The sequence below is a fragment of the Eulemur rufifrons genome, chromosome 18 (genome assembly GCF_041146395.1).
Source record: "Eulemur rufifrons isolate Redbay chromosome 18, OSU_ERuf_1, whole genome shotgun sequence".
NCBI lineage: Eukaryota > Metazoa > Chordata > Mammalia > Primates > Lemuridae > Eulemur > Eulemur rufifrons.
The window spans coordinates 28,707,090-28,735,005 of NC_091000.1; the positions used below are offsets into that span (position 1 = coordinate 28,707,090).

At 32.5% G+C, this 27,916-nt stretch overlaps 1 protein-coding gene across 1 annotated transcript; it reads right to left on the reverse strand.

The window, feature by feature from the left end:
- Window positions 1-26,740, reverse strand: CLGN (calmegin). The gene is made up of 14 exons (XM_069493295.1): window positions 26,600-26,740; window positions 24,321-24,394; window positions 23,613-23,671; window positions 19,781-19,922; window positions 16,122-16,203; window positions 14,476-14,668; window positions 11,275-11,464; window positions 6,855-6,968; window positions 6,583-6,733; window positions 5,106-5,321; window positions 3,857-3,982; window positions 3,505-3,664; window positions 1,872-1,972; window positions 1-161 (listed from the first exon to the last, which is right to left on the reverse strand). Exons 1-14 carry the CDS (start codon window positions 26,738-26,740, stop codon window positions 81-83), a joined length of 1,830 nt encoding a protein of 609 aa, XP_069349396.1. The 3' UTR covers window positions 1-80.
- Between the last annotated feature and the right edge of the window lie 1,176 nt (window positions 26,741-27,916).

Here is a 27,916-nt window from a genome sequence, read left to right on the forward strand (position 1 = left end):
TTGATTCAAGTTCAGTTCTGGCACGCTGACTTTAGAATGCCAAATATCTCTCTCAGGAATTAAAAATACTTGACTACAGGTTAGTCCTTTCGTACCCTCCTTTTGCGTACTGACTTTACGGGCCCATCTCCAGATCCTGTGCTCTCATCTGCTTCTTTCATCTAGGAAGAAGAATCATGAAGATGTTTATTTTAGGATAACATGTAACTAGGAGATAGTAGTAAATAATATATTTCTTTTTTTTTTTTTTTGAGACAGAGTCTCACTCTGTTGCCCAGGCTAGAGTGAGTGCCGTGGCGTCAGCCTAGCTCACAGCAACCTCAAACTCCTGAGCTCAAGCGATCCTCCTGTCTCAGCCTCCCGAGTAGCTGGGACTACAGGCATGCGCCACCATGCCCGGCTAATTTTTTCTATATATATTTTTAGCTGTCCATATAATTTCTTTCTATTTTTAGTAGAGATGGGGTCTCGCTCTTGTTCAGGCTGGTCTCGAACTCCTGAGCTCAAACGATCCGCCCACCTCGGCCTCCCAGAGTGCTAGGATTACAGGCGTGAGCCACCGCGCCCGGCCAATAATATATTTCTTATTCTCTAAAATACATGTTCTATCAATCGTTATGATGAAGGTATTATATGGTATAAAAAATAAAAGTTATTATTTCTCAAGGTTGTAATATACAAAAATTGACTTACTTTAGCTCACTGACGAATATACATAAGACTAAAAGACTGGAAGATGGAATTGGATATTTTTAAAGGTACACAAAATGTTTTGTGAAGCAAAATATATGTAAACAGAATACATATATTCAAGTAAATGACTACAAGTAATTAAGTCACAGGTGAAACAATGACTATTTAAAAGTGTGCTCTGTCAGAAATTATCTTCACTCAGCTCTTCCTAAATATGGATATTCACACTAGATAATGATCCCCCAAAGGCTCTTTAAAAACTCATGGGCGTTAAGACCAGTAACCAGGTATGTGTACTGAATAAACTTTAGGAAACATTTTAAATAATAGCAAATTTATTTGGAAGATTTCTTCAAATAGATAAAATAGAAAATTTATTTCATCACCTGCAATAGGCCAGGCAGAACTCTACTTTTATACCCTAAGCAGTTAGAATGTGACGTGTTAGGACGGTGATTCTATGGGGTAAGATGATAGAGCTCGTAAAGGGCTAGAGAAACAGAGAACACAGATTTTTGATTTATGCTGAGAAAGAAAAAAAAAAAAAGTAAGGCTCTGGCTCTAAATTATACTCTCGATTATTTATGATTCCATAAAATTGACTAGTAAAAGGCATTGTGGAAAGTTCTATTTTTATATCAGGATTCATAGAGTGGCAGACATACTCAGTTAATAAGTAGGGGGAAAAACCTAATTCAGTAAAGATTTGAAAAAAACACCAGATTAGGCAGATAGTACTCAACTACCCAATGAATGAAATATTTCAAAATGTGACAGTATAATATTGAGACAATAAGAATGTTTTTACATCAGCTATTAAAAAAACTGCAATAATGACTACTACCTTTTAAATATTGATATATCCATCTATTTTACTTTTCAATAGAATATTTTAATGATAAAGTCATAATTTTTTATGGATGCAGTTCTATCTTTATGTTTTGTAAATGACAGGCTTACTCTATACTATTTTATTAGGCATTAAGACAATATAAATTATAGTATTTTCTTGCCTTCTTTATGGATACATTTTAAAAACAATACAGAAGCTCTTATGAAAGCTGAGAGACATATGGCTAAAATTCCTTTACAACCAGATTGCTTTTATTGAAATGACTTTTTATGGATAACAATTATACATAGAAATTAGTTTAATTTTCTGTTAAAGTGTGGCTTACCTCATCCTCTGATCCTGACTTATTTGATTTATTACCTTCTTCTTGCCCTTCTATAATTTCGATTTCTTCTTCACTCTTTTCCTCAGGTTCACCTTCCTCTTCTAAAATACAGATTTTATTAAAGGCAAATCCTCAATGAATTAAATTTTGCTACTGAAATCTATTAAATATAATAAGGGGATTTATTTAAATTCTAATATTTAAAAGAAATTTCTTCCATTCAAAATTAAAAAAAAATTAATTATAAATGCTCATTTCCTCATGTTTTATAATAAATCATATTTGAGTTAAAGGACAAATTTAAATTCTTAAGTATTCAGTCTGTATGTAATACGAAAAAACGAAAAATTATTATATCATCTTTCCTATGTTCATGTTTTGGGAATACTTCCCTTAATTTTTGGTGATCTTTTATTTTCAATATGCTATTTATTTGTGCTTGTTCTCTGTGGCCACCGTCATGCGTTTTTTTCAGTTACTGACTCTCCTTTGTATTCCACTTAGCCAAACCTCCAACTTTGTCACTCTCATTACCAAAAGAAACCGTGTCCTAGGAGCTATATAAATGCTCCTACCCCACCAAGTATGGGGGTTGGGGAGAGGGAAGTTAAAAAATCATCAACTCTACCTCTTCCTGCATATTTCCACATCCATAATGTGAGACGACATGGATATGTGAAAGTACCTTCTCTAAGAAGGCCCTTCCGATACTTAAATATTCCAATGAAAGCTATATATAAATACCCTCTAAATAAGGTTGATCAAGACATCAATATACTAAGCACTATGAAGTTACAAAAATAAGGCTCTGAGAACTTACAACCTAAATAATTTGTTTTAGATACCCTGATATACACATACATGTGTGTGTGCACACATACATATGTATATATGTAAATATACATGTGTGTACAGATACCCTCAAAAATATATATGTGCACGCACATGCATTAAGTCAAGTGTTTCATCAACTACTTTAAAAATAGTGCTTCGAGACACAGTTTAAGTTGTAAAGGGCTCAATCTGGAATTTGGCTTGGGATGCCTGGCAAATCAATAGTTTTATTTCTACCTCAGTGTGTGTAAGGAGGTCTCAGTGGAGAGCCACCAAAAAGTGGCTTTAGTTCTAACACCTTCAAGAGTTTAATATAGGTAGGAAAGGGATATAGGTGCAGCAATCCTTTCAGGAAATTAATCAGATTTGTTATTCTATATGATAACTATCTGCTAAACAACAGTCATTGGAAGACTTGGTGTTGATTTTGTTGCTGCCATCACCTGCCTTATATCTGGTACTCGTCTACACAGGCCATGATATGCACCTTCCATCTCATGCTCTACATTCTCAGAGGCAAGAAAAGTCTGCAAAAGGCTATCACAAATGGGCTTCAGAACTGTGAGGCTCTGAAGCAACTGAACACTATTTAAATCTCTTTTTTCCTAGAAAACAAAAACTATAAACAGGGTGGCTGCCCAGAGGCTGTGACTCCTCTTTGCCATAGTCCTATATTCCTGGGCATTCAGATGTACAAATTTGATAATAAGCAAGTACAATAGCTACTTATTTTGAGATAATATACTGTTTTATGAACTTTACCCAGGGTCCCCATTATAAATCACTGTCACCATTTTACCTTTTTCAAGAATTTCACCATCACTTTGTTTTTTTTCCTCTTCTGTGTCTATTGGTTTCTCCAGAGCTGCTTTCTCTTCCTTCACTTCTTGTTCTAGTGCTCCCTTTGTTTGTGGTTTACATATGTCAGTTTTTTTATACTCTGTGTCTTCATATTTTTTCTGTGACAGTTTAACATAAGCTATTTTTACTAAAAGAAAGGCACTATTTTTTTTAAAAAGTTTTTTTTTTTTTGAAATAATTGATAACAGTGAACTATCAGTAAAAAATTATAGGAAATTTAGATTGTTACTTTTAAGAATCACTTGCTCAATTCATAGGAAAAAAAGTTGAAGGAAATTGATTTTCTTTACCTTTACTTTTCTTGGCCAACAAAATGAAGTAATTAATGCTATTGGCAGCCCTGCTATCACAAGATAAGCCAACCAAAGCCATGGGCGTCCTTGAGCAGCTGCCATTAACTGTTTAAATACACCAGGCTACAGAAGAGATAAGCAGAGAAATGTAAATTTTATGAACCTTTATTGGGAAAGACAGTCTACAAAAAACATATTTTACCCAGGCATTTTATATTAAGATGTGATGAACTTATAAGCAAAAAAAATGTTTCATTTTCCCACCTATACTTTCTAAAGTTTAATTATTTGCATGCATCACTGAATGAGACTTTGTAGTAGAAGGTATGACATTACAAAAGTGGAAACTTCTAATCTACTAGCAAGAATGACAATTTTCTTTTTTGGCAAATCTCAGGCTAGAACTACTTTTCATGGATGTATTATCTGGTTCACTTAGAAGTATGCAACTCTCTGATAATTCATTCTGTACTTTTAAAAAAACTTATTAAAATCATACTTAAGAATTGTGTTTTTTCTTTTTTATATAAACAAATTTTACATTTTACCCTCAGTAAAGAAGTTGTTTCTATTAAAATAAAATTTAAAACCATCAAATGTTTTAGTTAAAAGAGGTTCAAAATGAGAATCGCTCTTTATCTACTCTTGATGGTTTTTGCTAGTATCCAAAGAAACCAAATGTAAAGTATGAATTTTTTTAAAACAACTGATTTTAAAGATATATTCTCTAAGATGCATTGTGTTGAAATATTTAGCTTAATTTTTTTCTAAGCAGTGTTAAGATTTGGGGGAAAAAACTGGAACATAATTTAATAATGTTAAATTTAAAAATTCTTTGCACTCCTCTAAGTGAAAAGTAGTTAAAATAAACAAAAAATAATATTTAGGTTAATGTTACCACTTAGGCCTTGAATTGGCAATGTGACAAAGATATTAAATAGTCTTATTTCTAGAAACAGAATATAAGCATTATATCCTATTAAAGTTGTTATAATTTAATGAATAAAATGAGAACTTAAATATACATATAGTTCATTACATATGTTATAATGAAGTTGTATCATAATGTAATATAGCTAAATATCCTGTCTACATAAACTTGTTTAAAGTACATTTCCCTGGTATTCAGTAATTACTATACACTTATTTACCTTTAAAGGGGCCATATGTATAACCTATAACCAAGACCAGGTCTCAATACTCCTATACATAGTTATATCACTACCACTGTTGGTCAATACCATACCTCATTAGCACTTGCTACCATTATTTTCCATCTCCAACCATCTGCAGCCCAGCGATCTGCTACTTCTTTTTCTGAACAGATAATAAAATTATCGAAGTAGATATCAGAGGTCATAGACCAAAGCTCTAAACCCAGAGCACGAAAAGAAGTCAGAAGAAATGGATGATCATCTTCAAAGTAATCTGGATTAGGAATTTTTCGAGGACTCCAGATTCCCTGGAAGAAAAAATAATTGAAGACATTTTCAAATAAAATAATTTCATTATAAATGCTGTTCAAGAAGTAGTTGCTGTTGAATGAAATTAGCAATATTAACTGGAGAAAAAGAAAACTTTAACTGATATTAATTCATTAGTAATACACTGGAAATAAAATCTTTCCTCTTATTCTATATATGATATTGCCCATAAGTAATACTGACGTTAAACTCTGCAAAAAAGGCAATGTGAAAATAGAAAACACACAGAAACCTGAGTAAATAAATTTCACAAGTGATACTATTTTAGACAAGTTTTTTAGATTTAATAAAAAGTTATTCAAAGCAAGATATTAAAGTTGCCCAAATCAGAAAGATCATTGTATAGTAAAAATGGGTCACTCCACTTAATATATACACATGATAGGCAGCTTTAATTAATCATAGTTAAACCTCAGAACAACTATTAAACATAAGGGTTCCATTAGATCTTAAATGATTAAACTGTCAATCAAATCAAATAAATTCAACAATATGATCACTCACTGACTCACTCCACTATCACATATATCTAATTCTGTGCCAGGCACTATGCCAGATGATGAAGACAGACATGGGTTCTGTATTACGGAGTTTAAAGTCGAATGAAGGGGAGAGATATTAAACAAAAAAATTTACCACAATAAACATTTTGTGTTAAATACTATGAATGAAAACTACAGTGAGTAATTACAATATGTAACTTCAGATAGAAGATCTTAGAAAATATCAGTGAATAATTACAAAGATAAAACTAGAGGGTTAAATAGATAACATAGGGACTTTTAATATAAAAAGCTAGGAACACTCAAAAGATTGATATTAGAATAAATTCTCTATTTTAGTAATACTAAAAAATGAGCACATTTACTGAGTACAGGCATAATTACTAAAATGTACAATGTAAGTCTGCGTGATCAGAATTCATTTCTTATATTTATTTCTAAAATAGAACTTTGTTCCACAGTGAGCATCAACTGATTACTAGGGAAGAATACAGTCTGAAGTGATTTATCTTCAGTTTTTAATTTCATTCCCCTGGAAAATTAAATAAAGAATGCATTACTTTTTAAATATAAATTAGTTGGGATCTATTTTCTTTGACTTCTTAAGATTATAAACTTCTAAAACTTAACACTTAAACTTCTAAAAGTTAACATTATTGATATTATAATATATACATAACAGACAATATCACATTCTTTAACTTTATACTAAGGAATTGGAACAAGCAGTTATTACCTGGTAGTTAGGATTATCAATCATTGGAGGTCTCCATACTCCTTTGTATTTTGGGTTGTCTATCATGGGAGGTTTCCACTCACCACACCCAATCTTACATGCTGGATTAGTAATACGAGGTGCCTCCCATTCTCCATCCATGTCCTCATTCCTTAGGATAGTAGAACAAAACAAATATAGTAACCTTAAGTCTTAGGTCAATCATATAAGCTGTAGCAAAAACACAAGTAAGAAACTCTGGAAATTGACATTTGAAGATGAACAATGCTTACCAGTCATCAGGTTTTACAGCGTTAGGATCTGGGATAAATTTTGGTTCATCATCAAGCCAGCCATCAGGTTTAACAACACTCAAATCTTCTATTTCGGCAGGTTCATTTTCATCCCTGCAAACACACCACTTTATGTTATCACTAATTACTAATTCAAAAAGTTTAAAAATGCATGTTACACAATTTAGAAGGGACCATAAAATTATTTCCTCCTTTTCTGTTTCTGTGCCTACTACCTCCCCACATTGCCCATCTACCTAAATCTTGTGCCAACTTGCCCATTTTTTGTATATATTCCCTGCTTGCTCTATGCAGACATGCATATGTGTGTGTGTGTGTGTGTGTGTGTGTATATATATATATATATATATACACACATATATATATATTTTTTTTTGAGACAGAGTCTCGCTCTGTTGCCTAGGCTAGAGTGAGTGCCGTGGCGTCAGCCTAGCTCACAGCAACCTCAAACCCCTGGGCTCAAGCGATCCTACTGCTTCAGCCTCCCGAGCAGCTGGGACTACAGGCATGTGCCACCATGCCCGGCTAATTTTTTCTATATATACATTTTAGTTGGCCAGATAATTTCTTTCTGTTTTTAGTAGACTCGCTCTTGCTCAGGCTGGTCTCGAACTCCTGACCTCGAGCGATCCACCCACCTCAGCCTCCCAGAGTGCTAGGATTACAGGCGTGAGCCACCGCGCCAGGCCTATATTCTTTTTTAACACAAATGATGTGTTCTATACATAGTATGTTAGACCTTGCCATTTAAAAACTCAGTCGACTCATCAATAATTATGTATTGGATGCCTACTATTTGTCAAGACTGTTCTAAGGACTCCATATACATGCGTATATATTTGCTTCATCCTTAATAGTTGCACAGTTTTCTACTTTTGAATCTACCATAATTTATTTAGCGTATCTCTTTCTGATGGACATGTAGTGTTCTAAAATTTTACTATTACAAAAAATGCTATAATAAATATCCTACAATATATGCCATTTTTTGCCAGTGAAGATATATTTGTGAGAGTATGTACATTTTAAATTTTGATCATATCTTCCAAATTATTCTATGTAAAGGCTATACTCCATTTCCCTTTCTGCAAGCACCATATAACAATACCTATTTTCTCCTATCCTTGCCAACAGTGTTACCAAGCTTTTAAATTTCTACCCATCTGATAGGTGAAAAATGGTATCTCACCATACTTTTAATGTATGTTCAACAGCGTAACTAATATATTAAAAACATTTTTCCTAGCTCATTATCTTATATTAAGAAATTGGCCCTCTATCAGTGATATGAACTGAAAATAATGTTTCCAATTTCTTGTGGGGTTTTGCCATATAAAACTCAATTATTTTCATACAGTTGAATTTATTGTTTTTAATGATTCTTGGATTTTACGTCATATTTGGAAAGATCTTCCCAATTCCAATATAATTTTTTTTAAAGCTTTCCTTTTTATTTTAAAAATTAACACTCAGAAAATAAATTCTAAACTTCAATAAACAGAATTACTAATATAATTTTCATCGTTATAGAAAAGTAGAAGTTTTAAATAAGAGGCTACTTCGTGATTTTCCAAACAAAACTTGAGTTACAAAATAAGCTGTAATAATCAACTCTATAAATGTACAGACTTGTACGTGGCTGATATTAATGTTACCTTGAGTCTCTAAGTGCTTAGAGTAACCAGAGGTTAGAATTTAGTGATGCATTTCTTTTAGCACCTTATAAAACAAATTCTAACACATTTCAACAATCAGAATGAGGCTCTTACATGCGGTCTCTCTCATTTAAGGGCAAACTACTTTACGGGTAAACAAACAGGATGCAATATTAGAAAGCCTACACAGAAGTATGTAGTCCTACCGTTTCTGATAGTAGGAACATATGCATGAAAGTGATACACTGATAGTGACTTTTTATTAATTTTTTTAAAACCCACATGCTCTTCCTACCTTGTACAGGTTACTTCCCTACTATACTATTTGCCTGAAGGCAAAGACATTTTCACTACTAGTACCTCTCTTGATCTATAAGAGAGTTAATACTTTTGGTTTTCCAGGAACAACATTCTATGTTCTGAATAGGTAGTAACCCCAATGTTTACAAACAAATAAGAACTTAAAGAAATAGACAACTTCCAAAATAAAGCACAGGGAGAAAACCCAGTTTAAAATTAATGAACAGATCCTTCAGTAATTTATGAGATAATCCAAAGCAGTCTAACACACAGTTAAGTGGAGTTCCCAAAAAAAGAGATAGCAAGGAACATATAAATATTTGAAGAAATAATGGCCAAATACTATCCAAATTTGATACAAACTAAAACTCCACATTCCAAGAATCTCAAAGAACCCAAAATAAGGTAAACATAAGAAAACCACATCAAGGCACAGCGAAATCAAACTGGCGAAAACTGGTCATGATGAAACAAATCTTAAAACCAAACCAAGTGACATATTAGTTAGAAGAGAACAAAGATGAGAATAACAACTGACTTCTCATTAGAAACAATGCAAGCCCCAACACAGGGAAACCACCAAAATTTTCATCAACATGTGAATGGTTAAACACATTAAGATACATCCCTATGAAGGAATACTACTCAGCAATAAAACAAAACTGACTACTGATATACATGAAACAACACAGATGAATCTCAAAAGCATTATTCTAATAATAATGAAAGGAACCAGATACAAAAGCTACATATACTATATAATTCCATTTTATATGACATTATGGAAAAGGAAAAACTATAAGGACAGAAATCAGATCAGTGGTTGCCAGGGGTTAAGGTTTGTAAAGAGGGAATTGATTGATTACAAAAGAATAGGAGACACCTTTTTGGGGTGATGGAAATATTTTATATCGTGAGTGTGGTGATGGTTGCATCATTGAATATGTTCATCAAAGCACACAGAACTGTATCTCTAAAATGAATTTAACTGTATGAAAATTATACCTCAATAAATATGACAGGAAAAATGCAATTAGAACTCAGCAAATATAAAAAGGATAATATTTGCTAACCAAGTGGACTGCAAGGTGAGTTCAACATTAGAAAATCACCCAGTAAAATTCAACATACTAAGAAAACAAAGGAGAAAACCCACAGGGCCACAGATGTGCAAAAATTATTTTACAAAATGCAATGCTCAATCATGGAAAAAAATTTCTTAGTAAACTAAGAGCAGAACTTTAAAATTATTCTTACTTACTTATATTCATACCCTTGTGTGTTCCCCTCCCAATTGTACCAGGATTGGTTTATGTAACAAGTACAATATAGCTCAAGTGATGGCGTGTTACCTCTAAGATTAGGTTATAAAAGACACTGCAATTTCTGCGATTGCTCTCTTTCTCCTCCTCTTGGGAGAAGCCATTTGTCATATCATGAGAAGACCTAAAGAAAGGCCCAGGTGGGAAGTAACTGAAACTTCTTGACAACAGCCACTTGAGGAGGTTTGGAAGTGGATCCTCTAGCCAGTATCAGATATTCAGATGACTGCGGCTCTGGCCACTGGCAGCTCGAATGCGACCTCATGAGAGGACCCGAGCCATAATCATTCAGCTAAGCTACTCCCAGGTTCCCAAATCTCAGAAACCAGGTGAGATAATAAATGTTTGCTGTCCTCAGCTGCTAAATTGTTGGGTAATTTGTAAATTAACAAAAACAATAATTAACATGGTGGGTTAAATACAAAAAGACAGACAACCATAATTAAGGGTTACCCAATTAGCTGGAAAAAAAAAAGTTCTTGGGACTAAAGGAAACAAGATCTTGATGGAGAACTTAGAAAATATATTTGAAGGACAAAGAATACCTTGGTAAATGGAGAGAGATACAGATGTCTCTCCCCTCTGAACTCAAGCTATGGAAACTCAGAACTAAATATATTTCTTTTAAGGAAAATATTCATAATTCTGTGGAGCGGAGACAATACAAATAGCTGGTGAAAACTTTGTGGTTAAGCACACTGGTTGGTATGAGTGAATCCTATATAGTTCTGTAAGATATTGAGAATATGGCTATTTTAAGGCTAAGTAATCATTAACTGAAAAAGACTGCAACTATATAAAATATTCACACACATACTATAAAGATCAAACTAGGAATTAAAATTAAAGTGTTGGTATTTTAGATTTATGAAATGTTCCCCATAGCATTGAAGGCATAAAAAGCAAACATACACTGAAAATGTAACAAAATTAAAATATTAATTAAAATAGAATGAAAAGGCAGGGAAGTACAAAATTCATTTTAGAAAGTATTTCACCCTGAATACTCAAAATAAGTAGTCCTGCTATTTAAAAGACTAAGCTTCATTGGTTATAAACTTCACTTATGTCTTGTTACTTAAATATGCCAAGTAATGCTTTGCTACTGAATTCTTTGCTTACCAATCCTCTGGTTTGACGGCAGAAGAATCAGGGATTTTTGCTCGTTCATCCCACTCATCAGGTTTTCTATCATCGGGATCATCAATTTCTTTGGGAGGATTGATAGGAGGAACCACATCATCTAGCAGGTTGCCTTTGTTTACAACTATTTGATCAATCAATACCTCAAATGTGTCATCTGGATTCATTACTAAAGACCAATTTAAATATATTATAGTTATTTTAATAGACATATTAAAAATAATCTTCTAAATAATGAAACCACCCTAAACTTCATGGGTAACATTTTCTCCCATTCTCCCGACCAGAAAGAGGAATAACCAATGCATGAAATCAAAACATGTTGAAATCACTAGATATATTTTCTAAAATGAAGATAAAATTTTGTTTTAAACTGTGTTTTTAATAATAAAATGCTCCATTACTTCTCAAATTAAAAATACCCAATAGCTAGCTCTATTTGGGACTCCTGACCAGTCAGCTTCACTCTTTTACAGTTACAGAATAGAACCCAATCTTCTTCAGCATTTTTAATTTTTTTTGAAACAATCTCAAACTTAAGGAGTTGCAAGTACACTACAAAAAACTTAAATTTTTTCGTGAACCAGTTAAGAGTAAGTTACTGACCTCATACACATCACCCCTCAATGTTTTAATGTCTATTTCCTACAAACAAGGACATTCTTCTACATAACCCTAATCCACCCACCAAAATCAGGAAATTAACACTGACACATTATCATTTCATAGAAATCTGTGAAGGTTCATTGGCATTTCAAATTCAGTGACTCATATACTGTTGTGTTAAATATCTTAAGGGTGGTTTTAAAATATTCAAGCTTATACTTACCTGCATGTTTATTTCAAGGTAAACTCTAGCATTCTAAAACTTGCCAAGCCAAAAATGTCACAAAGGGACTCCCTTATCCTTTGTAATGACAAAATAAAAGATATCTCCTCCTTCTGTCAATATTAAATCTTTGGGAAGAATGACAGATGAAAACAGCTGCCTAACATTTGCTTTCAATAAGTGAAAGAAGTTAAGAGCTGTCAACAAATGTCAGGATCATCTTGACTTCAGTAGTGAAGTGGGCTACCACTTTCTGAAGAAATAGCTCTGAAGTCATAACAATCTTCAGAAGTTTCAGTCACAACGATGTTAAATTATTCATACCAAAATCGAATAGTGCAATTTATACACAAACTCAAATAATGCAAACCCAGACTCAATATCTTTTCCCTTCTTTTTTCCTCACTATTTACTCTTCCCTTACAGCTGACGTTATAAATTACATTACTAAAATGAAGGGAAAAAGTGAAAATTGAAGTAAAGCTAAGAGTAATATCTTAAATGCGAAAAAGTACTAAATTCTTCCTAATTCAAAAACAGGGAAAAATCTTGAAAAGAATTCTAATTTTGCAACTGAAATAAACTTTTAAAAACTACCATTAAAACAAAAAAGCATATGAGAAAGAGGCATATGTGGAAAAAAAAATCTGTTCAAAATCTTTGGCCAAAAAAATTTTCATTTAAGAAAACTGTATTAAATATTTTAAATGAATCTACAATAAAAGGTATTGGATTATATACAGTTTGTAAAGGTACTCCTAAGGTTCTTAAAACAACTACAGAATAATATTATAAAATTGTAATAGTATTACAGAAAGATTTTTCTTTTAAGAAAAAATTCAATAATCCTAGCACAAGGATCAAAGTTTTTGTGTATAGTAGTAAGAAAAGAGTATTTAAAAGTCAGACTTGAATTTCAATTCCAGCCCTACCTGTTGCCTTTGTTTCCAAGGGCAGGTGACTTAACAAAGGCAAAATAGACAGACCACTGTGCATGTTGCACGATGGTTCCAAACATGGTGCCTACCACAGAGGATGGGAGATGTCAAGTGATTAATGAAAATTAATCCTTTTTCCCCAGTCTTTTCCTATCTGCCTGCATAATTTGCCTAGAGGCCATCTTCATGTGCCTACAATTTGAATCTTGCTTTCTTTTCCCATTTTAAAATTGTACACATTTTCCCCCTGTTGCTAAACATTTTCATTATTACCATCTTAGTATTATACAGAAAACTCCTATCTGTAACATTTAGGTTGCTTCAAATTTTCAGTATAGCTTCACACATAAGTCACTTTCTTTCTTCTGGATTATTTCTTTTGGATAAATTTCTGAAACTGGAATTGTGGTTTCAGAGGACATAAACCTCTTAATGGCTTTTGATATATCTTACCAAATGCCTTTTGACCAGGTCTGTACAAAGTCAAATTAAATTAATTTGTTCTGTTCTAGTTTTACTTTCTCATTATCTCTAGTTTACCTAGTGTTCCCCCAAATGTCCAGTATCATTTTCCAGTTATTTCAGAAAAAGATGTATGATACCATATCTGACATTCAAGATAAAATGGGCATTGCCTTAGCAGACAAAATGAATGTTTCTGTAGCTTCAGCCTTTGGTAAGGAAATCAAAATACCTTAATCTTGAATGGAGTTGAGACTTGAGAAAGGAAGCTGATAGAGCCATTTCAAAATGTCCTATTAGGTTCTGACGTGCTGTGATTTTAAGTGATGATGAGCAGACCAAAGCTCTATAACCACAGGTACTTGGGAATGCGAGAAACGACCCTTTATGATGTCCCTCAGTCTACCCCATATCTATTCAAATGCCCATTTACTTAAGTATATTAACATATGGTTGTTCAGTGCTTTTCCTTTCAAAGTATGTGCCAGAACCACCACCAGAATCATCACAACTGCCTACAGCAGAAAGTCTAAGCTTTTTAGCCTGGCATTAAGGACCTCTTCCTCTTTATTCTCTGGTTTTCTATTTTTATAGCACCGCTGTCACAGTGCCTTACATGTCCTTTCCCCCACTGTCTTCCACATTCTATCTGCAGTCAAGACAAGTTCAAATATAATTTTCACTAGATTTGCTCCAGGTCTCCAAGCTGGAAGTATTAATAATAATTAATAACATTGCTTTTGAACTCTTAACTGTACGCCACATCTCCATCTCTCATATGTCACCTTATTTTCCACCTGTGCTATAACTATGCACGTCCTATCTTCCTGAAAAGATAAGCTCCTTAAGGAGAGGATGTGTATTTGTTTTCTTCTAAAGCACTTGCCATGAATATATAGGTAGTCAGCAAACATTTTTGAATGAATGAATGAATGAATTAAAAGGATATACCAAGGGTGTAAAGATGAGTCTTCCTGTCTGTAAAGAACGTTTTAAGGTCTACATCTGGAGGTTTGGCATGTTTCTCTTCATAAACTCCAGTTATGGGATGTTTATGTCTGAAGATAAAATGAAGTTTATACTCTTCTCCACATTTATCTGGTCCAAACATAATGGTATAAGATGTTTTATCATAAAAGTTTTCCTTCAAAGAGAGATGAGTGTTGGGATTAGCCCAGAATTACAGTGTATTTAATGAATTTCTCTATTTTATCCAATGGGCAGAGTTTACAAAACTATATTAAATGCTAATTCAGAGAACTATTCAACACAAGTGACAATAAAGGATATGGGAAAATGACCAATTTTACCCCAAAACAGATTTTAAAAAACACATACTACTTCCTTCCAAAAGATGTAAGAGAGAAGCTAAAACCATCCTAGCAGCATCATAATAAGCTTTACTTACTTTATGTAATCTGTATTAATATTTTATTGAGAGAATTAAGCTCTAATTAAAGGAAAGTGTATTTATGACCTTAAGACTAAAATGATTATCCATTACTATTATTCAAGAAGACACCAGAAAATGACTTTTTGAGCATGAGATGAAAAGAAATTCAGACACAGAAACAGACACAAAGACAAGCTCCCTGTTTTACGACTAGTAACTTCTCCTTATTTGACATGGCACAGTGGTTAAGAGCATGAGGTCTACAGTCAGTTGCTGGGCGTCAAACCCTACCACTGCCACTTCAGCTAGCTGTATGGGAGTAATTTTTTAACCTCTCTGCCCTTCCACTTCATCACCTCAGAAGTATGGAGATGATAACAGTACCTACCTTATGAGGGTTGTCTGAAGATTAACTGAGTTAATCAGATAAAATTAAGTCATATTACTTACAGAAATACTTGGCATTAGATTTTTTGTTGTCCTACCTTCAAGTGACCTCTAAAACACAATATTTACTACAGTGGCCTCTCTTCGCATGATGCTAATAATGAGTAGTATGCGGAAAAAGCTTTAATCCACATTTCATAGCCTAGGCACAGCCATGCAGTCTGAGAAATACCTCACTGATGTCTCATTCATCTAATTTCTGTTATACACAGAGACTCTGAAACAGCCTCCTGTAGGAGAATGTTATAAGAAATGTCCCCAACCTTCAAGTTGTCCTAATACAACCTCTTAGAATTACAAAGCTGCTTCATCATAAAAAGTTTTTAAAATCAGTCATTTTCTGTGGGTTGCCAATACCTGAACTGGCCCATGTCTTTTATCTGGCTTTTTGGCCATTTCATTTTACTGCTTTGCTCTGTTATCTTACTCCTCTGAACAAATTTAAGATTCTTATTCTGTAAAGAAAATAACTCTAAGCTGATATTTCAAGGGCATTTCTAAGCACCATGTGATTTTTTTATTTAACATGGTAAACCTTTTATGTTACTAAAGATCACAAAAGTGAAGCTTTCAAGTAACACAGCTTTATATGAAACTTGAAGGCAAATTGTAAAAACTACATAAACTCATGTTGGAAAAAGACATTTAAAGTTCTTTTTCAATTTCAGTTGAAAATGAAATTTTCAGTTTTATCAATTATGTTTTAAGAACACTTATTCACTTTAATAAGGTTTTCTTAAATATTAAAATATCATACCAGAATCAAATCATCAGTGTCTGCTAGAAGCTTAATGTATGCACCTCCACAATCAATACCATCTTGAAAATTTACTTCATATCTAAATGAAGGGAAAAAGAACCATACTGCTGATAAATAAAAATTTCTAATTGCTCTTTAAAATCTAATGTATTATTCTCAATTCATTTAAACATAAATGCTTTACATTACCAGAAAGCTCATACAAAGCATATCTACAATCTATAAGAAATAAGCAGAAATGCTTTTCTATTGCTACAAGACACATCATTAAAACAGTAAAAGTAGAATGATTATAATTAACTATAGAAACACCAATTTGTTTAAATACTTTTTCCATCACAACTGATAAATTAAGAATAAGATACTTTTACTAAAACTGTAACAGCAAATTTCAAATTCTGATAAGGTAGGCACTATACATATTTATAAACTAAAAAAAAAAAAAAAAAAAAAAGCCAGAAGAACAGACTTCTAAGAAACTGCTAATGATCTTAAGTATCAAGAGTTCACCACTAATTTGTCTTTTAGTTCAACTATACCTCATTCATGTTAAATAAGTTGTACATTCAATTAAATAGCTGCAGCAAAGATTTCATAATCTCAATAAATAACCTCGAGTATTTCAGACCTAAACAGCCAGGAGATATTGGAAATTTTAGCTGTTTAGTGTAACAGCTAAAAGTGTGAACATGAAAGTCTTCTCATGGATTTACAACACAGTTTAATTCTCAGTGAAATTTTTTGGTTTTTGTTTTCTTAAAGGAAAAAAGGACAATGAGGTGCAGACCTATTATACAGCATTTAGTAGAGATTTTTAGTAAATTGATGAATTATATGTGACAAAAATCAATGAGGAAATGGCTGTCACAGTGAAAAACAGTAAAAACCAAAAAGGTTACAATCGCATTAAATAAATTAAAACCAAAAGAGATGAAAACTAGAGAAGTAACTGGAAATAGTGATCATTTTAATAAAGGACAATAGTTTTAAATGTTTCTGAAGAAACTTTAGTAACAAGAAGATCAAAAATAGTATCATACAAAATTTTAACAGTTTGAACCCAATTAGTATATATATTTTGTATTAAAAAAACCAAAGAAACAGTAAAATTACTTAATGATTATCTTTGACTTCCAAAACTGTGGGTGATTTTTCCCCTGTACTTTCTGCTATGCTTTATTTCTCAAGCTATCCACGATAGTGGTTACAAGCATGCATTTTTGAAGTCCAAAAGACCTAAGATTTACTCTTGATTTTGCCACTTACTCCAGTGACACCTTGGGTAAGGGCAAGTTATTTAAGCTCTAATTATCTATTTAGTCATCTGCAATATGGGGACATGGTCCATACCTACACCTCAAAGGATTGTTATGATGATTAAAAGATATCACACACAATATTGGGCAAATAAATGCTCAAAAATACTGGCTTCTGTTTTGGTCAGAGGAAAGGTATTCTTTTGTTCTTTTTCATTTTTTGAATAAAGGAAGGTTTGTTTTCCTCAAAGCTTTATCTTTATTTAAGTAAAAGCTGACAATTTTTTTTTCATGGAACTTATGTCTTTGAAGACTATGCAGTAGAAGACATGGTGTATGATGTGCCTTAAGGTCACTATTTTTAGGAAAAAATAAAACAAAAGAGATACTGCTTTATTATAGGTTATCTAAGGACAAAGGATTCTGTGATAGAGAATGAGGAAGAACAATTTTGCAAACTGGCTCTGTAACTGTGACCATAGCTTTGTTGTCCTGCTCTGTCTGGACTCAAATCACTTTGTCCATTTCTTATACTATAAATTTTCAGATTTTTCAAATCATTAACTTGTACCTAATATAAATAATTTACAATGAATGAGAGGATCATCCAAATGTTTATCTTATAGCTTGACTGCCGCTAACTTCGAATTTACAGGAAAACTGAGGACATATGCAGAGTATATGTTAACCTTAATTTCGTTAGAGTATCATTTCCCAAACTGTTCCAGAAATAGTAATTATTGTTGGGGGTGGGAATAAACTTATGTGGTCAAACATGTTTGGGAAATACAATATTAAAGCTGCACATAGGTGTTTATATGTAGAATCTCTCAAAGTCTTTGATGGGCTAATATGGTTTCCATCTCTTAAATCTTATCTATCCAATCTTCATTTCCAAACTGTATATGATCACATAATACATATTAACAATGTACACAATTTCTAAAAAGCAGTTTCAAAGTTATGTCATAAATCCATTTTATTAATATAAAACCTCTTCATTTTATTCAGCTCATTTCATTTTACCAATATTAAGAGAAGACAAACATTCACTCTCCTTCTTTGAATTGAAAGACTGCTATTCGATTCTTGGTTCTCCTTTTTATTTTTCAGGATAATCATTTCACAATTTATTTAGTAATTTTCTTAGACTTATTTTCTAATCTTTTAATCTTGCAAGCTATCATTTGCTTAGTTGCTCAGAAATGACTCATATTGAAAATACTAAATTTGATACATTTTACTCTGGAGAAGTTAAATTTTATATTATTTTCCTTTGCCCTTTCATTTAAGCCACAAAGGGTCAAAATAGACAGTGATACTATATTCACCTAAATTTCCAGATAAGATTACCTTCAAACTCTCAAGTAAAAACAAGTCCCAAATAATAATACCAAACTCAAATATTAATCCCAATAAATTCCTAAGAAATATTTTAAATTTGTTTAAATGGTCATATGCCCTTTAACATTATTTAGTATTTTAAATTCATTAAAACGACTTAATGTAGACCGAGCCAAAGCATTACAACTGAAATATTAAGCCAATTACATGAAATGCCATAGTTTCAAAAATCTCCAAAATACAAGATAATGTTTTAGTTACACCACAAAGGAATATGTTTAACATGTTAACAAAAACATGAAGGGATTCTCGAGTGATATAATTTACAGTAATATTTCTGTGTGCTGTACAGTAATGATGTTTCTGAGGACAGCCAAAGTTTCTGATATAAGGTGAAAAGTAACATTTACACATTTTCTTTTCTTTCTTTGTAATTGTAATTTTAAAGGTTTTGTAATTGTGTCCACATAGATTTATTCTGGTTTTATGGTAGTACAGGGAAAATAAACTTCAGTAATTGATCGCTGATTTTATGACTCTACATATGCAAGCAACACCACTAGTTTACGTCAGTGTTGGGGGAGGAAAGAATATCAGTGAAAACATGTGATCTTGAAAAGTGTTCCATGCTTGAAAGACACTGGTATATGTATACTAATACATTTCCTTTTAAAGTAAATGTGCTGCTTTCAAATGTTATTACTAGTTTAATGGCAGTATTTATGGTTCTATTCTGAATATACTGAGTTTGCTATCTTGAGAGCAAGTAATTTTAAGAATAAAATAAAAATGATTTTACTGTGCATTATATATACTATGGTGGCAGAATTGTATATGTTGCAGTGTATATTATGTTATATAATTTTTATCATCAACCTGTTTTTCACTGAAAATAAGGGTGTGTTTGTATGTATAAGTGCATTTGTATATTTAACTAAGTGAAGCTAAAAAGGAAAATCTGCATTTTTATACTCATTATCAAAATACAAGCCATATTCAAAAGCCAAAACTAATGCAAAATTCGGAAAAAGTATTTGAAAAAATAATAAAACTTACTGAACTATCAAAGGTTTATCAGCAAAAATAAAGGGTTTTGCTAATACAGCAGATATTGCATGATGCTTTGCTCTAGATTTTAATACCAGTCCTCTGTCCCCAGGTATCCGGTTTTCTTTCAACTCTTCTATTTCCCATCTTCCTAAAAAAATAAAGCAAAGCAAATTAAACTAAAACAGAAAACACTTGTTAAGAATTAGTTATCAGCAGTTGTGAACAATAATTTTTTTTCCATGAAGGCTGATTTGGGAAAAATTAAAATTTCAAATCAGGAAATATCTGCAACTATATGCATGCCTGCACTTTTTCTTTTATTTTCCTTTCAGAGAATGCCTTCATTTTCTTAACTAACATTATGAAAACTAATAAATAGCAAACACTATAGTTTCTGATTAAGGCACTGTTAAAGACAAATTTGGTTTTCTGTGAAAGACTTTTTAATCAACAGAATTATAAAGTGTGGTTTGTCTCATAGAATCTATCAACAGTTTTTAAAATGAGATATTTACCATTGCATGTGAGACAAAGAACATCCTTAACACAAAATGAGCAGTCTGTTTTAGTGTATTTATTTTGAAATGCATGGTATTCATCAGCTGCATTTCAATGCAGCATAAATACACTGCATAAATACACTATGCCCATGCATAACTGCTGCATTCTTACTTGTAGCAGTTATGGTAAGGATTTAAATTTTATTGTGAAAACTGTACTGGCAATTCACACACAGTCTTCCCAGGCTATGCCAATCAGCTCTCAGAAATTTTGGCCAGGAAAGACGCAAAGCATTGGATAAGCAGCAAGGTATAATGTGGCAAAGCCGAGTTAGGCCCTTTTTGGACAGCAATTTCCCATGTTTAATATCACGATGCTCCTGAAATTAGACAACGGGCCACATATAATGCAAAGCTATATAGGCCACCTGTAGCTCAAAAGTTGTGTGTTAGACTTTACTCTATTTAGAATAGAAAAATAAACTTATATTAATTTGTATAAAATATTCTACTTTTGAAAATTAAAGGTATTGCCTATTCCAAGAAATTTCCATTCAGCAAAAACTGGCTATTTTTTAGTATTAACTCAAAATATTTATTAATGGGTACTTTTGAATCACTAATGCTCTTTTATTACTTTTTTCTTTCTTAAAGAAAAAATGCAAGAACCAAAACAGTCTTATGAATCAAAGAGGGGTGATTTTTGGTCTATAATTATAAACACTTTATTATTAGACTTTAAAAAATGTGGGATTTTTCAAGTTTCCAGGTTTCATTCCTTTTTTCCCTCTAATTTGATCATACTCTACTTTTTTAAAAAGATGAATTTGTTTGGCTCTCACATTGATGATTAATTATATTACTACTACTAACCTGTGGTTTGCTCTCCTCCACAAAAGGTCTTATTTTAACAAATAACAACATTACCTTTTGGATTTTCAAGGTATTGATGAAACTATATTGCTTTCCTTGCAATCATGTACATACATTTATCAGCTATGAAAAAGGAATCATCTAGCACTTTAATTTTGGAAAACTTGTAACAAGGTAATTATCCCTCAATGACAAGAAGTTTTTTCCAACTTCAAACAAAAAATAACTTTCTATTATCCAGATCATTTACTCAAATTCTGGACAATACTAAGAGACATATATATATATATATATATTCTGCTATAAATAAAATTTCAAATAGAATTTACATGGTTTTGTAAGATACTCTAAAAGTTGGTCACTTAAAGAATTGGTATTTATAATGTACTATCTATACTTTTATTAATAACAATGTGAAAAATTTAAATAATTCTTCCCCAAATGCAAATCCATAAATAAATCTTTCCCAGCACATAATGTTTTATACAGATTTGCTGACTCCTGAAAAACCTGTATTGAGTTTTACTCAGGTGGTACTTAACAGAGGCTGGGAATAACTACGCTTGCAAATAAATATATATGCTTGCAAATAAATCTGACATTGGTCTCAACTTAACCACTATGGATACAACACTGCTAATATCAATACCCAAAACACCATTTTCAGAACCTAAATTTTTAAGAGTTCATATTTTTCAAAGTTGCTTTTAAGAAATAGCAAGAGTCAGCCAGAAACCACTAATCTAAATCTGCTAGAAATTTTATTTTGTAGCAGTCCTTAATTTTTTAATAAAGTAAAATGTCAAAATCACAAAAAGTTAAGAATACCTAGAAAATAATGTCACTCATAGTTCCAGTAGCTCATCTACATATTTCAGTGGTGTCGGGTGATCGTGTGGTATTTACAAGCACTCTGCACTTGCACACCCAGAACCTCTCTATATATTTGTTGAAATGAAGAAAATTACTTACTTGAATATCTGACATTTAATAAGACAACAGACCAAACTTGGGTGCTAAGATGTTTAATTTTGCTTGCTTATTTTTAAATTTAAGTTGGAGGGAAAAACTCATTTAAATCTAAAAGCCATTTTTGTCTAGTAAAAAATAGAGACTTAAAACCTACCCTTAAGATAGACTATATCTTAATTTTATAAGAATCAATGAATTCTTTTAAAGTACAATCGTCAGGCAGGTGGAAGGGGGCGGGGGATGGGTATATTCACACCTAATGGGTGCAATGTGCACCATCTGGGGGATGGACATGCTTGAAGCTCTGACTTGGGCGGGGCAAAGGCAATATATGTAACCTAAACATTTGAACCCCCATAATATGCTGAAATAAAAAATAAAAAACTTAAAAAAAGATAAAATACAAATATAAAGCAAATACTGTGTCTTCCCAATGTTCTTGGGAAAAAAAAAAAACTCTACCTAAACATAGATATTTGAAGGTAAGCATTCTGTTTGATAATGTATATTTATGTGGATACATTTTAGGCAGCATTATATATTTCTGAAGACTCACTGCTTCTTTGGGGGAAATTATTCTTTTCTCTAAATGAATTTAGATTTAGAATTGAATTTAGATTTAGTACTGCTGGTTCTGTGCATATAGTAGTGTTCTTTTTAAGCATATAGAAACACAACAGACTTGCTGGGATGGAGAACACCTTTTGCAAAGGAAGACATGCAGGTGTGATATTTATCTTATACTAAAGCAGAAATTATGACAAGGAAGTAGACAGCTGACATCCAACATGCTGTTATCTGTTTTATTGTGATATAACTGACTGTTGGAGTCGAGTGCAAGGTAACATGCTTGATGAATAAGAGGTCCTTCAAGAAAGAGGAAATTCCCACTACCAGTGACCTTGAGTCTTGCTTCAGGATATAACAATTGAGGCAGCTAGTTTAAGACTAGAAGAAGGAAATTCTTTGGTCACACTCCAGGGAAGACAAGACCTTTGCATATAGGACATTTTTTTCTATAGCTAAGCCTGAAGATAATCCTATCAGAGACCCTATGATAATGGATGTAGGCCTGGGGATGTGAGCTCCAGGAGCAGCCACATATCTTGTAGTTCTCATTAGTTATCCTCCGTTTTGTACTTGCTAAGGAGAATCTTGCCATAATTGCAATTTGATCTAGGTGTGCCCACAAAACCTTAGAGAACAGCAGTAGTCTGGGAAGTACTGCTTCAGGGAATACAAGAAACAAACTGCAGTGGAGTGAAAATTCAACTGTTTAGAGTTATAAAACTGGATGGCGGCTTACGAGTGGAATTTCCAGAAATATTGAAGGGGTTTTCCAGATAAGGAAGGGTAAGACAAGAGACAGAACACTTCACTGTGAAGCAGAATGGGGGGCCTCCAGCCAACACAATTTAACAGAAATATAATTTCAAAAGCTAGTAAACTCTCAGTCAAACTGGTTATATCTAATATTTAAATAAATATTTTACCATCATATATAGAAATTTCCACATCTATATCATCTTTCTTTGCTTTTGATAAGACCCACCTGTAAATAAAGTTGAAAACATACATGTCATTAACAATAAAACTAACAATTTATGGATACAATGCATATTAGAAACACAACAAAAGATTACCTAACACAGTCACTTTCATCCAAAAATAAATTAATACTTAGAGGCTAAATAAGGATGCTTATAAATAATACTGCAAGGCTAGAGTTAAACCAAATTTGGAATCTGTAATTTACTAGCTGTATGATCACACTTAAGGCATACTGAGCCTCAGTTTCTTCACCTGTGAAAGGGAGATAAATATAGTACTCACCTACCTACTCAGGACAATGTCTGACACATAATAATCATATTAAAATTAACTTTTATTGTTTTTACCATTATTTAGAATGGAACAGTAACTCAAATTTGTACATATGAGATTGTTAATATCTGTTCTAGAGAATGAAGAAATGTTCTACGTGTTCTCTTTAATTCAGAATTTGCACATTTTCTTTGTATAAATGAATAACTATTCAAATTAACATTTCTATCAATAGCAAAAATGGTTTATATCGTCAAATAAAGTACTTTAAAATTTTTTGTAGATCTCTAATAGAGGTAATTTTCATAGGCTAAAACCCATTGACTTCAAAAAAGCTAATCAAATCAAAGAAAACATGCTCATGAATGAATACTCACCCAGCCAACCTTCCACTATCAAAGGTTTCTGCAAAATATACCTCTCCTACTGGTTTTGGTGTCGTATATTTAATCTAGAAAATAGATTTTTAAAAATCTGAAGTTATTCATCTGAAATAATCTCCCCAGTGAAGAACCTAGTACACAATGCACATACAGGTAATATAGATATAAGGTGACAAATTCAAATAGGATATAAAACTTTGTATCCTAGTAACGATAAGACACAAGAAATACCATGATGACAAAAATACTGTAGGTGCAAACAGAGGGTACACAGACCCCTCCTAACATAGCAGTAATGGCAGGAAGTAACTAGAGATGATCTCATGACACATTTCTCTTGGTCTTAAAAGGACTCTGACAAGTGACAATATTTGGAGATAAAAATCATTAGAAGCAAAAGAAACAGCACAATGAAAAGCATGTAAGATGAAAAGCTTAATAAGCATACAGGTTAGTTTAAAATTAACTCTTAAATTTCACTGTTGGGTGACTAAGAGATAATGACATTTTCAGAGATTGGAAACCCAGGGAAGAAAAAGATTCAATGGAGACAGCACTGCAAGGCAATTGTCAGCAAAGCATTGTTTCACGTGCTTTTTAAGTGATAGCTGCTAGGGTGATGACAATGACGATGGTGGCAGTGGTGCCAGTATAATACAGTGGCTCTTGTAATTCTGTTAATACCTCTATGAGAGAAGTACCATTTTGGCACCCATTTTATGTATGATGAAACTGTGTGAGAGGAAAAGTAACCTTCCCCCTGCCACACAGTTAGATACCTGTAGGACTTACACCTGACCCCAGACTGTCTGACTCCAAAGCTCATGCACTCTGCAACACTACAGAACTTACCAACAAAATAATTTAAAAGACTAAAGATAAATTACTGATGATAAATGAATAAAATTTTGCCTAAAGTAATAGATCAATCTGGGTTCTTTGTGATGCAACCTTTTGTGATTTTATCTGCATGATGAGTTATGAGATTTCTTCTCTCAGCCTTTAGGGAAAAGGATGCTGAAACACCTTTTCTATTATCACCGTCCCTACTCTGTCCTGATAGTACAACATTTCCTAAGAGAAGAAAGTCAGCAATTAAACAAAATTCCACGTAATTACACACAGGGTCAAGATTCAGCTACCAAATTGCCAATCTTCTATGAAGTTTACCGAATTATAACTTTACTATTTTCTGTATCTGTGTAGATTGACAAAATGTGCAATGGTGTCACAAGAGGCTTCCCTCTGTTAGACCACCCTTAAAATCAGTTTATTTTGCCCTTTATTTATACTTTACCATATCTAGATTACTTAAGCTATAAAATTAGTCAATTAGTGGTAGGTGTCTGTCAATTTCTTTGAAATATTAGCCTCCAAAGACCCTTGTAGTAGCTGTATCTAAGTCAGTCATTAGTACTTGGAGTACTTACTTTCTGTAGACCATAGAAATAGGTTTTAAAAGAAATGTCCTTGCAGAGCTTAAAATTTAACAGGGAACCAGAATAATCACTTTAAACAGCGAAACAACACATATTTGCAAATAAAAAACTCTTAATAAAAGGAAATGAAGCAAAGAAGTCTGTAACAAACATATATTATTCCCTTGGCCCTTCAAACAGTAATTGGCACAATATAATTAATGCTTTAATGCTTTCTTACCATCGAAAATATTTCTGATTATCATAATATTAGATACGAATATTCCTCAATGCAAAAGCTCTTACGGATTATCAAGATGTCTAAAAATCTCTGTAAAGTTTCCTGGATTCCTGTTAGTCACTACCTCAAAACACACATCTTGACAATGCTGAGACAGAAATATGGGTCAGCTTTACTAAATGCCTACCTCATCATCACTTCTCTTTCTAATTCATCCTCCTTGTTAGCATTTTCTTTGCCAAGAAATAAAGACACATTCTTTACTTCTTAAAGAACTGCAAATTATACTACCTTTTATTTTAGTTGAAAAGGTCTGGCACTGTCAGAAATATGACTAAAAACCTTACTCTTAACTAAAGTACTTAGTCGTCTTTAACCAGTGATGAATTCCTCTTTTGATAGTAAAAACCATTCCCATATTTATTTGTTACTAAAACTGTGCTAAGAGCCATGCACAAATTTCTGTAGTACATGGACACTCTAAAAAAAAAAAAGCATTTTTTCTATCTATTTATAAAATTAAGACTATTAGAACTGAAAGCAATCTTAAGAGGTAAGTCACTCTATGTATTCTGGAAAGGAATAATTTGTAACTCATTTCTCAATAACCTTACCTCTGAGGAAAGTTCACCATTAACATCAATCTCTTCTGAATTTTCATCAAAGTCTTCCATCTCAACACCATCGTCCACAAATTCTGCATTAATTGAGATGAACAGAAGACCCAAACACAGCGAAAAGCCTTGGAAATGCATATTGATTATCTGTAAAATTAAAAGTAAAAATAAAACAAGGTTTTGAAAAATAAGTGTTAAGTACACATAGGAAGAAATAATTTGTCTTTAATACCTTCTTTATTCTAGGATGGCTTTTAAAACAAACCATTAATCAAATTACTTAAATTATACCTTAAACAAGTGAAAATACAAACTTAAATCTCTTAGGAAACATTTCTCTACAGCTGCAGGCCTTTCCTCAAAAACAAAGGGCCAATGGCACAAAATCTTAAAGATACAGACAAAAGTAATTATTAAATTCAAATAATATGTAGACATACCCCTTTAAAAGAAAGAGAAAATATCATGACTCTTAAATGTTCACTTAAATTATTTTTATCAAATGTACTTAAGGGGAAACATACAACTGGAAATTTTATAACCATAAAACCAAAATACATTTATATATAAACAAAAAAACTAAATTAAAAGAATTTTATCACAAATTTAATGTGATAGTGTTTTGCTAAAGTCAAACCACAGCCAAAAGAGCAAACAAATATAGGGCTTATTGCAATCAGGTTAACTGCTATGGAGAAAATACTTTTGCATTTATCATTCCTGTAATTCTGTGACTACAGAATTATCTAACCATTTCTCAAATGTTGCAAAACTTCTGTTCTTTATAGCATTAAGTGAGATGAATGTTAGAAGCCAAACACAATTCATATGCCTCTTAGCAGCATACGATTTACATAATTGTATCCTCGTGTACTCCATTAGCATATAAAAAACTCAGATTTTATTTGTTGGTGCCAATGGACCTTTAAACACCAACTAAATGTGGACACTGCAAAGGTGCGGCAGTCCTTGATTGTAAGGTGTTCAGTCATCCAGCTAATCCAGAATATAGTACCTTTAAAAAAATTACCATCAACATGAAATTTTTTTTTTAAAAAGTGAATTCTTAGAAAGAACTCTCAGACCATTCAAAACATATCTACATATCTATGTGAATCTGCTTAAGAAACATTAGATTCACAATAAGATAGCACTCTACTCTCTAATAATCAAAGAGAGACAATAACAAGTGTTGGGAGGATATGGGGAAACTGGCACCCTTACACATTGCTAGGAGTATGGGACTGTAAAATAACACAATAGCTTTGGAAAACATTGTGGCAGCTCTTCAAAATGTTAAAAAACAGAATCACC